Below are 17,117 nucleotides of genomic sequence, written 5' to 3' on the forward strand. Positions count from 1 at the left end.
TTACGCACCATACAAAAATATTTGGGTTCTCATACAAAAAATCTTACAAGGGGGGGAGGGGGTGTCGAAAAATCGCAAAATTTCCCTTACGTAATAAATGGACAGCCCCCAAAGGCGAGAAAGCCGTAAATACCGGCGACATTCGTCTTCTATACGATGTCGCACGTTGTCTTAGTGGGACCAATATGAATGCTACGATGCCCGTGAAAGACACGTCTGGATAGTTATTGACCGACCTGGCTAACCAACGTTGGTTCAAGCAACATTTTTGGAACAGTATACACCTCCTTCTTTTTTTTTTCACGAGCCGTTGTTCTACCGTAACTCAGTCAATTTCGAACCAATTCTCATGAAATCTTGTTCCAAGAACGATTCGTGCATTAAAAAAAATAATCGGGTATACTACATCTCTACAAGATGTGTGCATTAGGGATGAATGTCGTGAGCTTATTTTTCTTCCAAAATTAGGATTCCCTTTCTGGCAGTAATTGAATTACCATATGCCCTTGACTCATTCCATCATCTTCTGATCTTTGCCCAAGCTGTGACCACCACCGGTATCCCCAAAATACAATTTTCGTCATTTCCATCGCTGATGTGCTTCTTGCTTTATTTCGTTTTCCTCACTCACGTAGGTACCACAACGGGAAAACCAGGACCGTTTGCTACATGCTGTGGCCGGATGGACGCTATCCGACCTCGATGGCAGATTACATGTGAGTAAATGTATCTACATACATATGTGTCCTCTCCTAAACATGTGGGAAAGTATAAGCTGTTTATGCTTTGGATAATGAGGGATGGAATGGAATTATGGCTATCGCAGTGTGTCTCCGGAGGGATTGTGTTACAGAATAATGAGAAGAAAAAATGAAAGAAACTGATTTGGATCACTGAATTGGGAATAGTGACTTCAATATCGTGGAAGATTCTGAAAGAAGGTGCTCAAAGAGCCTTCAAGTTTCAACAAAATCAGGCCAAACATGTCTAAAGGTCCAATCTGCAGAAGAGAGGCTCTCTTTGATTTCTATCTCTTTCGTTAATATCTCAGCTGTTTATTTGTATTTTGATTGCTTCCTTGCATTGAACGATGGTCAAAACAATCGCCTTTTGATTTGTACTGCAAAATTAGTTGAAAAATGTACCATTACATTGCAATAATTGAAAGAGAAAGTTAACAAAGAGAGCCTCTCAAATGCAGATAGGACCTATTGAAATGTTTGAACTGAAATATTAACAGGGGTCAGATAAAATGATTGGGCAAAATTTTCATTTTCAAAAAAATGTCAAATTAGCTGTAACTTTCCGTAAAATGCATCACAATTTTACTGATAGCCGATCATCTAATTGTTTATTGGAGGTAAAAAATTTGGGCATGATTGGGCTTTTCCACATAAAGTAAGAACGATTCTAGTAAATTCAAGCAACATTTTGATGACTGTATATCCAGAGGTGTCAGCTTACGAGTTGTATATTTTGAGAGTTTGGACAATTTGAAAGTCTTATCATTCCGTGTGCGATTATCTTTATTTTAGCGTGCACGAATGAATGCTTGTGAACGTGCTCTCAAAACGATAACGCTAACTTGACACCTAGCGTGCGAGATGTACCAGAAACGTCAATCATGCGTAAGCATGTGCTGTATGGAAATTTAGATGTACCTCAGTTTAGCGAACAATTTTGTGGCAGATGTACGTATCATCAGTTGAGTGCGGGAAAACAAATCGGCTGATGGCAGACCAACCGAAATGCTCGGATACTACAATGCCTCCATTTTTTTGGGAATTCTTTCGGTAACGCCTTTGAAAACTTAAATGGCAATGGGATTGCAAATTTATGTTTGGCATTTCCTTTGGAACTCTTTCTGAAATTTGTTTGGAACTACTTCTTTCAGAGATATTCGTCAGTAATTCATTTAGGAACTGCTTGGAGAGTTCCTTAAGAAAAAAAAACTTGGCTTTATTTGGCGATTTTACCAGGCAGGTAAGGATTTGGATATTGTCACGGCAGTTTTTTTGCCAATCAATTTGGTCATTGCTTTAGCAAGTCTTTTAGTTTTTTTTTAATTTTGTGGAATTTACCCAGAAATTCCTCCGGCAATCATTTTTTTCAGTTATGCCTTCTTAAACGCTTTAGCCCTTTTAGTGGAATTTTACCAGTTGGTCGTCAGAACGTCCGATCGTGCCGAGCTCCACGCAAAAACGGCTACGCTCAAAAATGTGTTCGGCCTGCACATTTTTAGTAAACATCCATGCCGCACATGACTGTGTTGGAAACACACATTTTTTTAAAATTGCTCGTACGCTCACATGAGCATGTATTTTGCAATAATTTCGACATGGCAACCTCACTGGGTTTATAAACCACCTTCAAATACCAAAAAATATTGATATTTTGCAAAAATGTGAGCGTACGAGCAATTTAAAAAAATGTGTGTTTCCAACACAGTCCCTGTGCGGCATGGGCGCTACTCAAAAATGAGAGCTTTTATTTTAGAGAGTCTCGACGCATACTTATTAGATACCAGCAAAACAAACTGAATGGGGGCTAGGTATGCGGAGTGCGAGAGTAAGTCTTGGCTTCATAAAAAAAATCGCTCTCACTTGTAGTTAGTGGGCACAAACGCGAGTGTATCGTGGATTGGCATCTAAGCCGAAAGAGAGATGAATTTGTGAAAAAGAGTGTTCACGGTGTGGCTTCGGAGTTAGTTTGGCTTTCTATTCCACAGAATCATTACTTGTTCTGCGGCTTAGTTGGTTAAAGTCTCAATTTGTCAATCAGCAACATTTCGTGCTTACAAGTTTTCCCAGTATGTTAAAAGAATTATTGAAGCAATTCGCACACAAATTTCCAAAGATATTGGCAAAGGGAAACTTTTTTTTTTACACGGCTAATTTATGAATTTAAACTTACTAGCTACTTCTCCACAGCCAAAGGGATCTCTAAAGGAATGGCCGAAGCAGTTGAAATACAAAGAAACTATAGAAGGAATCTCAATAAAATTGCCAATTGTCAAAGGCGTTGCTAAAGGAATTTCAATACTATTTTCGCATGTTTTAATAATGGATTAAATAAAAATATTATCAAAGAAAATGCCTAGTTTTATAATTCTAATTGTTTGTCAATATTAATCAAACAAAGATTAAAGAAAATCTCAAAAAATGCTGAAGAAATTGCAACTACAGAAAAAGAGAAATTCCCATTCCCTTTAAAGAACAATAATACACTATACCCACGGAGCCGAAAAAATTTTTCCTACCGGAACGGGAATCGAACCCGCCGTCTCCGGATTGGCGATCCATAGCCTTAACCATTAGGGACAAACGTCTTGAAATCCCGCTTCAACATTGCATCGAAACTTCAAACGCACAAATCTGAAGAAGCAAGCTTCAAACAACAATGTTTTTCATTATTCTCTTCTTGCTCACATGTAATTAGCTTAAATTAAAAAGCTCAGGTACACTGGTTTTGTTTACGAAGAGATTTGTGCCGTCGAAATCGTGAGTAGGTGCCAAAGTCGGCCATTGTGGCGGCCATTTTGGGATTCTCACAAGTCTGTCCTTAGGCTAACTGGAGAAAGCGGAGGATGGAAGAGGGGGCATTTAGGGGCCGTTCATAAACCACGTAGACTTTTTGGGGGGGAGGGGGGGTCTGGCCAAAGTCTACGCTCCATACAAATTTCAAAATTTTTGTATGGACAAAAGTCTACGAGGGGGGAGGGGGGGGGGTCTGAGATGGCCAAAATTTGGTCTACGTGGTTTATGAACAGCCCCTTAGAAAAAATACTTTGAAATAAATAAGGTGTGTTTAGAAGCATACAAATTGTAAATAAATTAGTTTTTTTTTGCGTTTTGATGGTCTCAAGACCAAAGGTGTACTCTGGTTTTATATTTGTATCAGAAACCATTCTCTACATATTATTTTTCTGAAGGGTTAAGCTAGAATCCAAGCAAAAGATGCTTCTGGAATCTTGTTGGAAATTCGCCTATCAACTTCTGTACTTGGTTTGCACATTTTCCCAGGTATGACTCCATGAACAAACGTGAGTTCCTCCGATTTTTGTCAAACATTTCTCCTGAAACTCTGTTAGGATTACTACTCGTAAACCCTCCTACGATTCCTCTGGTAACCTAACGGCAATTCCTTATTGTAGTAGCAGTAGTTCCGCCGAAAACCCATCTAGGTGTTCCTCTAAGAATACCCTTTTAAATAGGCAATTCCTCCGATAATAATTCTTCCAGGAATCGTTTCAAGAGTTTCACAGGAAACTTTTCCCCACAGTTGCTGCGGAAATACTTTTAGGAGTTTATCCAGGAATATTTCCAGCAGTTTTTTTTTGTTTAGAGAGACTTTACCGTTCTCGGCATTCGTCTTTCAAACCAGCAGTTTCTTTTCGGGTAATTCTTCCAGGAGTTCCTCTAAGAGCTTTTTCAAGAAGTTTTTTTTTCGGGAGTTCGTCCAACAATGCATCCAGGACGATGCAAAAGTTTCTGCAAGAATTCTTGCGCAAGATTTCCCGAAACTGTCCTTCCTCCAGAACTTCTCCTGGATTTTTCGAACCTCCAAAGGAATTATCGGTTAGTGAAGAACTAACTTTAAATCACGTGTCATAAAACAGAAATTTGAAAAATACCTCTGGAAGAAGTCCTTTCCTTGTGAAAGAATTTTTGGAGGAACTTAAGAAACTATTACCAGAAAACTTGTGGGGGTACTCCTGAATGCTTTCCCGTGGAAAATTCCCAATCAATTACAGGAGAAACTTCTAAAATAACAAAACGACAAAAAACTCTATTGAAATTACTAAAATAATGTTTAAAGGAATTTCCGAAAAAAAAACTGGTGCTGAAGAAATTCTCGTAGAATTGTTATTATTATTTCTTTATTAGTGAGGCTTTCAGCCACAGGCTGGTTCACCTTCTAACTCCCGTAGAAAGTTTCAAAGGATTTCCCAGAAAAGTTCCTAGAGATGAATGGTATAATTCCAAGCGAAACTTTTGAACATATTTCCAGAGGAAGTCCTGAAGTATTCTCGGCTAATCCTGGAGACACTTTTTAATGATTTTTTTAAAGAAACTTCAGGAACAACTTTCGGTCGAGGTTTTAAACGGTTGGTAATTCCGGAAGCTATAAAATCTCCTGAGTTGGTGATACACATATTCCTTAAACAAAATACCCAGTGAGCTCCTGCATTACTTACTATAGTATACACACCAAAATTTCTCTTCGTCTTCCAGCAATATTTTTTGCTGAAAGCGTATCAGCAATGTGTGTATTCACTGGAGTTCAGCATTTACATTAGTGTTTTACTGATATTCAGCATTGATATTTACTGAATTCGTTTCAGCAATGATGTTTTTGCTGGTAATCAGCAAACAATTTGACAATTAGCAATCGGTTTAAAAAATATCACCGAAAATCAGCAAAACATATTGCTGAAAGCATATCAGTAATTCATTATCTTGCTGAAAACCAGCAAATCACTGATCTGTCAAGTTGAAATGTCAACACCTTTTTTCACGTTGCGCCACGGCTCTAGTGTTTCCTGATGCACAAGTTAAAAGTGTGTTCACCCGCAAGCATTAATTTTGCCAATCGCAAAATCAATCAGAACCAGCTTCACGGGGAGGAGTAATTCATTGGTAAGTACAAATAACTATCAAATTATAGGAGGTGTTCATAATAGTTTTCGTTATTGCAGGAATGGCCCAGGACACGATATTTCCTCGTTGAAGGAACGGCGAACGTGTGAGAATGTTTTGCCGAGGTTACGGCAAGTTTGGCGAATATTTTGAAAAATAAAAAGCAATAGAAACATGCTTCATCTCTCTCTCTCTCTCTTATTGGCGTAACGTCCTCACTGGGACAAAGCCTGCTTCTCAGCTTAGTGTTCTATGAGCACTTCCACAGTTTTTAACTGAGAGCTTCCTCTGCCAATGACCATTTTGCATGCGTATATCGTGTGGCAGGCACGAAGATACTCAATGCCCAAGGAAGTCAAGGAAATTTCCTTTACGAAAAGATCCTGGACCGACCGGGAATCGAACCCGTCACCCTCAGCATGGTCATGCTGAATACCCGTGCGTTTACCGCCTCGGCTATATGGGCCCTGTATGCTTCATATGTTTATTAATTGGTATTGAGTGAAAACTCGGATTGATTTCATATAGGTTTCTGGGGGAATTTGCAGTAATTATGAAAACTGGAATACAGCAATATTTTTTGCTAAGCAATTGCTGGTTGATCAGCAAATACGATCGTATATTGCTGATTGAACAGAACGACAGCTGTCAGTTTTTGCAAATTATACGTTGCTGGATGATCAGCAAATTTTACTTTGCTGAACGGATTGCTGAAAAAACAGCACACAAAAATCAGCAAAATTTTGCTGACTTCCAGTAATAAAAAATTGGAGTGTATAGTTACTCCCGTTCCCGTATGAAAATCTGATAAAAATCAGAGAAAAACCTTCGGGAAATTTTTTGGAAGACCTCCTGAAGGAATTGCAGAATGAATTTCTCAAGGAATTGTAATTGGAATTGTAAAAGTTTCGGTGTGATTTATGACAGAGTTTTCGGAGGCTTAAGAGTTTCCATTTGAATTTTCGGGGGAACTTTAGAAGAAATTTCAAAAGAAACTTCTCAAGGAATTCTCGTAGTAATTTTAGAAAAAAGCTACTAAAATCATTTCCGGAAGATTTCTTGAAAAACAAATCCAAGGGGGAAAGTTGAAAGGATTCTCGGAGAGACTCCTGAAGGATGTTTCAAAGGAACTATTGAAGGAATTTCCGGAGAAATTTCCGAAAGATTTCTCTTTCTTAGATAGACATAGAAAGAATTTCCGGAGGAGCTCGCAATAAAATCCATAAAAAACTTTTTGAAAAAAATATTCTGAAAAAAAAAATGGCGAAATGATTTTCGGGAAAACTTTGAAGATTTTCTCGGAGAATCTATTGATGTTATTCTTGAAAAAAATCAGATAAAACTGAAAAGATGGAGGCATTCCCGGAGGATGTCATAAATAAATTTGACACTATTGACAGGATTTCCGGTGGAATTCCATAAAGGTCAGAAAGAATACTCGGAGAGACTTCTTAAAAAGTTTCCGCAAAAGCTGTTCTGAACAATCCCCTCAGAAGCACATGAAGGAATTGTAGGATGAGACATTTCCTGGATTTAGTAATAAATTTCTGGAGGAGCAGCAGTTTTAGCAGGAAATCCCGAAATAATTTATTGGCGCGTTCTTAAAGGAATTCTCGGAGAAACTTCAAAAAGAATTCTAAGAAAACACTCTTAAAGTAGCTCCTGGAGAAACTTCCAAAACAGCAGGAGAAGTTCACAGAAGATCTTCTGACAGAATTTTTCAATCCTTCATAAAGTTACTTTTGAGGGAATTCCTGGAGGACCGCTTGAAGGAATTGTCGTAAGAACTGCTAAACAGTTTTCAGAGAACTTCCGAATTCTTACGGGATTAAAAAATAATATATTGAATGCATTCCGGAAATGTTTCACGGTGGAATTTCAGGTCATATTACCCAAGAAACGTCTTAACAAATTCCTGGAATAACTTCTGCAGGCATTTTCGCCAGATTTTTTCCAGGGATGCTATGAAAAAAACACCAGTATAATCTCCATGTAAAATGCCTGGATACCTATGGAACTTTTCTAGGAATTCCCGGATTGTTTTCCGAAGTAACTGTAGAATAAATTCTCAAAGGAACTGTTCAAAAACACTTTACTGTTGAATAAAAGCACAATGCTGGAGGAATTGTCGAAGAAACTTGTGGAGAAATTTTTGGAAGAACTCAAGGTAAAATTTTCAGGAGTATGCTAAAGTAACTTGTCAAGCAATTTCGGCGAAACTTCTGCAAAAACAACTATTAAAGAAAAAATCCTTGTTTGTTTAAGAGAAATTTCTTTCGCTTTCTTGTATATCAGGGGGGTGTTCGGAAAAGCTTCACATTGAAAACTCGAATTTTGAAGGATTTTTCAGTTCGAGTACAAATTTGTGACCGACCAAATTACTATTCAGTGCTGTGCTGCTAGACTCAATTTACTTACGAACATCCTCCGACATGCTTTTGCTTACTTAAACTAACTCGCTTGATAATGCAGCATTCCCATCGTCGTCCGAAGTATCCCCTGCAGTAGTTGCTTGCGAACACGCTACTTACGGCACATAAACTATGCAAATTCAACCTCCTGGATTGCCCTTGCCTTCAGTGAGCAAACCACTCACGATCCAACGGGGATTTTTCTCGGATCACCGTTCGCACGGGGGGCGTAGCTGGGAATGGTGAACTGAAGCTGGAAAATGGGAATGTGTACAAATGTTTGGTTTACTAGAAATCGAAGATATTTCTTTCAAAAGCATTACACAAAAACCTTGACAGAAACCTCACCCCAAGTTTTTGGAAGTTGTATTTAAAGATTTGGGAACACTTGCTCTGCGAAGCATGTGTAAAGCTTTCTCTGAGACATTTAGAAAGTTTCCTCATGGAAGCTTGGAAAGCTTTCTCGGCAAAAATGGGCAAGCTACCCATATGAAGCTGGGAAAACTTCTCCAGATAAGTTTCGAAAGTTTTCTTTGTGAAGTTTGAGATGCTTCCTTTGCAAGCGAATTGTAGAAAGCTGCAATGAAAAGTTTCCTGTGGAAAGCTTCTTCTGAAATGCTTCTAAAGGTATCTCTCCAAGGCTTGATAAGTTGCGAAGCTTCCTTTACGAAGCTTGGAAAGATTCCTTTGATATGATTGGATTGCTCCTCTCCTCCTCTTCTTGGCGTAACGTCCTCAATGGGACAAAGCCTGCTTCTCAGCTTAGTGTTCTATGAGCATTTCCACAGTTATTAACTGAGAGCTTCCTCTGCCAATGACCATTTTGCATGCGTATATCGTGTGGCAGGCACGAAGATACTCTATGCCCAAGGAAGTCAAGGAAATTTCCTTTCCGAAAAGATCCTGGACCGACCGGGAATCGAACCCGTCACCCTCAGCATGGAATAACCGTGCGTTTACCGCCTCGGCTATAGGGGCCCCTTTTGGATTGCTATATCTTCTTAATTTGGAAAGTATCCTACATAAAGCTTGTAAAGATTCATCTGTGAAGCAAGTATTTGTCGTATAATTTGAGAAGTTTTCTTTGTGTAGTTTGGTAAGCGTTCCTTGCGAAACTTGCAGACGTTCTTCAACGAAGCTTGCAAAGCTTCATCTGCGAAGCTTGGAATGCTTCTTACGTGAATCTTTTAAAGTTTGTTCTGTTTAGCTTGAGAAGCTTCCACTGAAAACACTAGAAAGCTTCCTGTACAAAGCTAAGAAATCTTCCTCTCTGAAATTTTAAAATTTTCCTCTGTGAACTGTCTAAATTCTTCAAGGCTTAGGAAGCTTCCAGTTAAAAGCATCCTTTGCAAATCTGGGAGAACTTCTTTTTTTTATATCTGTATTAACGAGATTTTTAGCCCTGGGCTAGTTCATCTCGGGGCCCACGCTTTACTTCCCTTCCGAAGGAAGAACTCACATTTTGCGAGTTTGTCGGGAGTGGGATTCGATCCCAGGTCCTCGGCGTGATAGTCAAGTGTTCTAACCATCGCACCAGGTCCGCTCCGGGAGAACTTCCTCTGCAACGGTTGGAAAGCCTTATCTACAACACTTTGAAAGTTTCCTCTGTGAAGCTTACAGAGCTTCCTTTGGGAAGCTTGGAGAGACTCCATGGCGAAGCTGGGAAAGTTTTCTTTGCAAATCTTTGCGAAGTTGAGAATGCTTCTACGTCGAAATTTTGGATAGCTTTCTCTGAAAAGTTTGGGGAGTTGTTAATAAAGTTTTACTTTTGTCTTTGGACAGCTTGCGAAGTTTCCCCTACAAAGTTTGGAACGTTTATTTTGCACCTCTAAAATTTGGATAACATCCTTTGCAAGACTTGGAAAGGTTTCTCTGTGAAGCTTGAGAAAGCTTCTTCTTGAAAAGCTTACCCTTTTGAAACTTGGAAACATTTTCATCAAAGCTTGCAAAGCTTCTTTTGTGAAAAACATGGCAAGCCGTGGCGTAACCACGAAGTATGAAATGCTTTCTTTGTGAAGCTTTCCCTGTGAAGTTTGCAGACCGTCGTCTGCGATGCATGTAAAGCTCCTTCTGTAAAGCTCACAAAGCTTCATCGGTGATGCTCGGAAAGCTTCTAATGTGAAGCTTGAAAACTTTGTTTTGTAAAACTTGAAAAGTTATCTCTGCAAAATTTAGAAAGTTTGTGTGCAAAGCTTGGAAAGCTTACTTCTTAGCATTTTAAAAGTTTCCCCTATGAAGCTTGTCAAGCTTTTCCTGTACTGCCGTTCTACGCCCAATTGTCCCATGTTAAATGGGAATCCCATATAGCATGGGACAATTATGCGTAGAACAGCAGTGTAAGGCTTGGAAAGATTCTTTAACGGAGTATAGAAAGCTTTCAAAGCTTTCGTCGCAAAGCTAGGGATACTGTCGCTTGAAGGCTTGGAAAGCTTTTCTGTGCCACATGGAAAGCTTCCTTTGTAGAGCTTACAATGCTGCATCTGTTAAGCTTTCTTACGTGATGTTTCGAAAGCTTCCTCTACAGAGCTAATTAGCTTCTCACGTGAAACTTGGGAAGCTGGTTCTGTGAAGTAAAAAAAGTATTCACATCAACGGGCCGGGACCAGGCCCGACCACAGCCGGTGTGTTTAAGAGTCTTTGACAATTCTTTGAGGGAGGTCTCTTTAGGAATTATTATGGCAAATATTTAGAAATGATTCTACCGGCCATTTTTAGGTATTTTGCAGTCATTTCGTCAGAAAATTCCTCCAACAATTTGATTTAAAGTTCCTTGTGGATTGCACCGGAAAATTCTTTAAAAATCCACGGGAAATTTATTCAGGAATTTCTTTGATAATATTTTTGGGATTCCCTTCAGCTATTCACTCAAGAATTCCTAAGACAGTTTCTTCGGAATCTTTTAAAAAAATCCTCCGTAATTTTTTTTCCAAAAATTCTTCCACAACTACTTGAAATCTGCCTCCGGCATTTTAAATAATTTCCTCTGACAACTCCTATGGTAAACTTTCTCAGGATTTCCTCTGACAATTGTTTCGGGTGTATTTTTTTAGAAGTTGTTTACCAGTTTCTCCGTAGCTCCTCCGACAGTTTGTCCTGACATTTCTCCCGAAATCTCTTAAGTGTTCATCTTATCATTCCTCCAGGAACACCTCCTGTCAGAAATACTCAGACAAGTTCTCAAGAAACTCCTTCGCCAATTTCTATGGAAATTACTCCGAAAATATTTTGAGGTATTATTTCGGAAATTCCTTGAGTAAATTGTGAAGAGAAATTCGGTAGTTAATCACCATTTCTTTAGGAATTCTTCATCCATGGTTTCAAAACTTTTTCCAAGAAGTCCTTAAGATGTTTATTAAAAAGTGTTTATGATCATCAATTTCAGTCTGTTCAACTTTTCAAGGCTGGAGATGGTAAAGTAAATAAAAAAGTGGAAATTCCTCCAGAAAGTCATATGGAAATCTGCCTATTATTTTTGTTCGAAACTTTTCGTGAGAATATTCTAGAAAATTTGTTCGGATTCTCAATTTTTTCTAAAACTTCTCTTGCAATTTCCTTCAAGATCCTCCAACAATTTATCTGGAAATTCTTAAAGAATTCATACGGTAATTTCTTGTGACTGTTCCAAAAAGTTTTTCTGCATTTTCTAAGGAGTTTCTTCACAATTTTTTTTCGAATTTTTTTCCGGTAATTCTTCAAGAAGTTTCTTTAGAAAAAAAATCTCACATATCCTGTGAAGTTTTTTTTTTTAAAGAATCCCTTTCATACATTCAAAACAAACATTTCCATCGATTCTAACGTATATGTGCGAATTTCTGCGGGAATTTTTTTAGCGATTCCGGTAGTGCTTTCATCTTCCTAAAAATTACTCGTTAAATGTTCTCCAAGAACTTTCAAGCAATTTAAATAGAAGTTGCAACGAGTTTTTTTTTAGAAATTGTTCCGTAAATTTTATCGATATAAACTTCAAGGTTTGAAACTCATTCGAGGATTTCTGTGGTAAATAGTTTAAGGACTCTTTCATATTACTAAATATATTTTTGAAATGTGGCCTCCCTATTTCGATTTTTCGACTATTTTATAGGGATTTTGTAGGGAATTTACCTAGTTAGGTCTTCAGTAACATCTTCGATAATTCTCCAGGGTTTTCTCTGGTAATTTCTTTGGAAATTGTCCTAGAAATTCTTGATTATCTCAGGAAACTTATTTGGAATTGGCCTAGACATTATTTTGTGGAATTTTTGGTATTTTACATGATCGTTATCATTTAAGCAAGCAGTATTCCTGTTCAGAACTAAAATGTTTGCATAGTTATTTATATGTAGCTATTTCCTTTGGCTACTCTTCTGAAAAATGCTCAGTGAGTTTTTCAGGTAGCTTTCAGGAATGAGCAATATGTTTTATGAAATTTTCAGGCAATTACTCTTGCAACTCTCCGGCATATTTTTTTCCAGAAGGATATACTTTAGGAACTTTTACTGTGAAATTTTACGATTTTTTCCCAGGAATTCCTTCGGCAAATAAGTAATTTGTGGTAATTCTTGCAAGAGTTTCTCTAACAGAGTAAAGTTTTGGAAATTAGGAATCCAACAATTCCTCTTTTGGCAACTTTTTAAAGAATTGCTCCGAATTCTTGCAAAAATTCTGTAAATTTTTATTTTTTTTAATTTCTTTTTATTTGTGAATTTTAACTTAGGCTAATTCTTCACATTAAAAATTCGTTAAAGAAATGTCCAAGGAATGGCCGGAGAAATTTGTTAAGGATTTTTCGGAGGAATTCTTGAAGAATTAAAAAAAAATCTGAAGGATTTTTTATTGGAATGGTCGAGAAATGCCGGAGGATATTTTATGAAAATCGTTAAAAAATCGCAATTTCTGAGTTTCTAAAAAAACTTTGAGAGGAGTTTCCTAATAAATTACTAGGCAAAACTTAAAAAATGGCAGATTCTTAAAAAATTTCTCAGGCAATTTCTTAAAAAATTCTAACTTCAGGAGTTTTCCTTGCAATTGGTTTTGGAATTCCTACGAAATTTTTTTCCGGTTTCTTCATGAAGTCCTCCGACACTGTCACACTTCTTTGGAACACCCTTCCTCCTTTTCGCCGAATTTTTGACGTTATTCGCGAACGTTTTGCAAGGAAACTTTCAAAAGAAAATCGTAAATAGAATACCGGAGGAAGTTCATTGGAAATTGCTTAGTATGTTTCCAGAAGAAACCCTGAAGAAATTTTCGAACGAGTAGCTAAAGGAATGTCCTGAGAATTTCGACAGATTATTCCACAGGAATTTCCAGAGGATATCGTTTTTCAAATTTCTCTGGCAATTGTTTTCGGAATTCATTTGGCTATCTTATTTTCCGACATTTCTTCTAAAAATTTCCTGAGAAATGCTCTGAAAACTCTTCCAAGAATTTCCCAAGGGATACCCTCATTTCTTTGCAAGAGCAATTCTATGTAGGTTCTATTGGAGAAATTTTAGAAATTGCAGTGGAAAATCCTTAAAAAATATAGTTTAACCTTCCAGGACGCGCGCCATCAAGCATCCGAAACTGCGTCGCGCTCGTGCTGTATACGAAAAGCGAAGTTTTTTTGGTGGTGTTGTACTTTTTACAACAGCGCGCGCGCTGAAGGGTTAATTTTTTATTTGATAAGCAAATTTTGGAAGGAATTCCTCAGGAAATTCCTGCATGAGTTAATGCGAGAATTTTTCGAAAATGCCAGCAGGAATTCCACCGGCATATTTTTAAAGAATATTCCGGGTGTAAATTTTAGTTTTATTTTGATAAATTACTCTTGCAGCTTTTCCGTCACTTACTCTGGTAATTTCTTACGAATTTCAGTGGCAATATCTTTAGAAGCTCTTCTAAAAAATTTTATTTCTCAAAAATTCCTCCGTTAGCTTCATTGAAAATTTCTCCAGTAATTTATTATGAAGTTTCTTCGTTAATTCCATAAAACTTTCACAGGAAACTGTTCAGTTGTTTTCTTCGCCAATCGATCGAATTTTTTTCCGGAATTATTGCGGGAAATTTTCCAATATTGTTTGTGACATTTTTTTCTCAATTCCTCTGGTGATTTCAATAAAAAGTCTTTCGAACATTTCGCCATGAATTCTCAGGGTACTTCCTGATGAACTGTTGATACATTTTCTTCAGAAATTCCTTCAGCATCTTGTTACCAAATGCCTCTGGCGATTGTTTTCGAAATTGATTTGAAAATTTTATTTTTCGACATTTCTTCTTAAAATTGCCCGAGAACCCCTTTGCTTTGAAAATTACTTAAGGAGGAGGAAAATTACCTTGGAGAATTCTACTAAGAACTTCCCTAGAGATTCCTTAGTTTCTTTCCAATAGCATTTGTCGGAGGAATTCTTGGAGCAATTGTAAAGAGAATTCTACAAAAAATTGTCGTATTAATTTCTTAAAAAATACCAGAATGATTTTCGAATTTATAAATGAATTGTGCGAGGAATTCTTGAAAAAATGCCGAAGACATTCCTCAAGGTGTAACAAATTATAAGGCAATTGCATGATGTATTTCTAAAGAAAGACTATAGAAGTTACTGAAGGAATCTCTTAAGGAGTTACCGAATAAATTTCTCAAGAAATTGGCTGAGAAAACTGTAACATTTCAGGAAATTTCTTAAGAAATTGCAGAAGAAATTCCTCAATAATATGCTGGCGGAAATTACTCGACCTTCTCCTGAATTAATTGCTGAAGAAAGTTATATTCCAGATCAGTTCCTCAAATTATGGCCGGTGGTAATAAAGTGAATGTCAGTTGAATCTCAAGAAGAAATGCTCGAGGAAATATTGAAAGAATTCCGAAAAAGAAATTATCTGAGGAATCCTTTATTATTATTATTAAATATTTGAGACACTTCATCACTCAAGTGGCATAAGTGTCTGGAGGGATCTTTTGTGGTACTGTCGGAAAACTTCCCAAGTTCTGAGGAATTCCTATAAAAAATCCGAAGGAGTCACCTGTCCTTACACGGTTTCGTTAAAGCATGTGCTCAGAGGAGATTGACGCCGAATGTACGATTATGTCGGCTTGACGAAAAATTTATAGTGGCGCGGCAGGAAATACAACCCCTGACCGACCATCCGCATACAAGGCAAGCATGTGATCCTCACGAGCACAAAGCTGCGCTCCTTCAAAAATTGCAGGAGAATTTTCAAAACAACTGTAGTAGAAATTACGGAAGGAACTGCCTGAGTTATACCAAAATAAATTGAAATAGTCAGCTGAGGTAAGAAGAGTCGGATTTTTTTTTCGAAATTTTCGAAAGAATTTCTTAGAATAGACGCAGAAATAACTGAAATAGCTTAACACTTTAATACCCAATCGCGAATTGAAAAAAAAAACAATATTATTTTCCAAAGGAATTTCAAAATAATTTTCCAGAAACAATATTATAATAATAGCATATAGAACTGGATGGAAGATTTGCTTAGAAAAATGCTGAAGCAATTCTTAAAACAAATTTATAGAAATTTGTAAGATTGTTAAAAATATTCTAAAGGTATTCTATGAGAATGTTCTGAAAAAATTGCTTGAGCAAATCTTTAGGAAGCAATTAGGAGAAATTGTGAAAAATAATGAAAAAAAATACAAAAAATAGAATTCTTGAAAAAAATTTAAAAAAAACTTATAAAGAAACTGTCGGAGGAACCTCTGAAAAGAGCCAGGCAAACCTCAAAGAAATTGCTGGAGTTTCAATTCGAATAAATATAAATGACACGAAGAAAAGAAAGCGCCAGAGATAGTTCTCAATAATTTCTTGAAGGATTTCTCAAAGAACTTTTCAAGGAAATGTTTGAAGACATTTTTCAAGAAATTTTTAAAGGAATTTCCGAAAAAATCTAAACTGTTTTAAAATTATCAACCGTGGAAATTTCCATTAGAATTCTAGGATGACTTCTAGAAAAAAAAACCTCTGAAGCAATTTCCAAAGAAATAAAAATTAGCCGCAGGAATTTTCGGAAAAATTCCTAGACAAGTTACCAGGGAAGTTCCTCATGCTATTTCCGGAAGAATCAGAAAAAAATCTGCTTGAGAAAATCTCGAAGGAACTGAAACATAAGGAAAAAAAACGGAAAATCTCATGTCATTGGGTTCGTTAAGATTTAGAGAAAATAAAAATTGAAAAAAAAAACAAAATTATTCCTAAAAAAATTGCTGGAGGAAATTTCGAATCAAAATTTCAGAATTCACAACAACTTTGCCGAGAAAATACCTGAACAAATTTCTGAAAATATAAAAAAAAATTCGGCAGATTTTTCAAAAAAAAAAAAAAAAGATGAACAAGATTGGCAAAATAGTGCCTTGAGAATTTCCAGAGACATGCTCAAACTAATTTCCGAAAGGATTCCTTTAGAAATTGTCGAAGAAATGCCTTTATTTAATTGGAAAGCTTCCTATGCAAAACTTTAAAATTTTTTCTTGGCGATTTCCGATAAACTTATTCTAAGAACTCAAGCTGCCCTATAGTCCGGATCTAGCTACAACTTCGTCCGAGACGGAGTGAGCCGCAAAACGATGATTGCCCCGAACGTTCGGGGGAACCAACAACGACCGCCCGACTCAATGTTGACCGAAGGGATTTTGCCGGGCTTATGTGGGAGCGACAAACACAAACAGATTTTCAAGATTTGCTCAGTATGCAGCACGGCAAGGCACGAGTGGACGAGTGCGGCCACATTGGATTTCCATAATGCTACAGATGTGCCGTGAGGAATGGGTGGTTGGGTGGGTAGGTACCATGCCAAAGAGTTTATCCTTTTCTGTAGATTAACTGAACGTAGCTGGTTGTTTATTGGCAATTTGATGGGTTGACTCGAAATTTTCTTGGAAAGTGGAATGGGGAAATTCGGAAAAACTCTCGAGAAGACAAAAAACTTCAATCCAACAGGGCAACAATCTTTGCACTGTAAGATGCCCACTGGATGCAACTTATGAAGAAAATTGCCGTTCGATAAAACATTCCTCCCGGGGCAACGAATAATAACCGACAACGAAGAACGTCATCAAAGGACTATCTCAGGAAAATGACATTTCCCGTCGTTTTAC

The 17,117-nt window shown here is 37.2% G+C and overlaps 1 protein-coding gene across 1 annotated transcript in view; it reads left to right on the top strand.

Annotated features, from left to right (window-relative positions):
* Positions 1-17,117, top strand: part of LOC134285574 (tachykinin-like peptides receptor 86C) — a 545,193-nt gene that overhangs the window by 284,494 nt on the left and 243,582 nt on the right. Inside the window, exon 5 of the mRNA XM_062846624.1 lies at positions 636-716. Coding sequence (XP_062702608.1) covers positions 636-716 — 81 coding nt within the window. The remainder of the gene's footprint in view (positions 1-635; positions 717-17,117) is intronic.

This window comes from Aedes albopictus, chromosome 1 (genome assembly GCF_035046485.1).
Source record: "Aedes albopictus strain Foshan chromosome 1, AalbF5, whole genome shotgun sequence".
Lineage (NCBI taxonomy): Eukaryota > Metazoa > Arthropoda > Insecta > Diptera > Culicidae > Aedes > Aedes albopictus.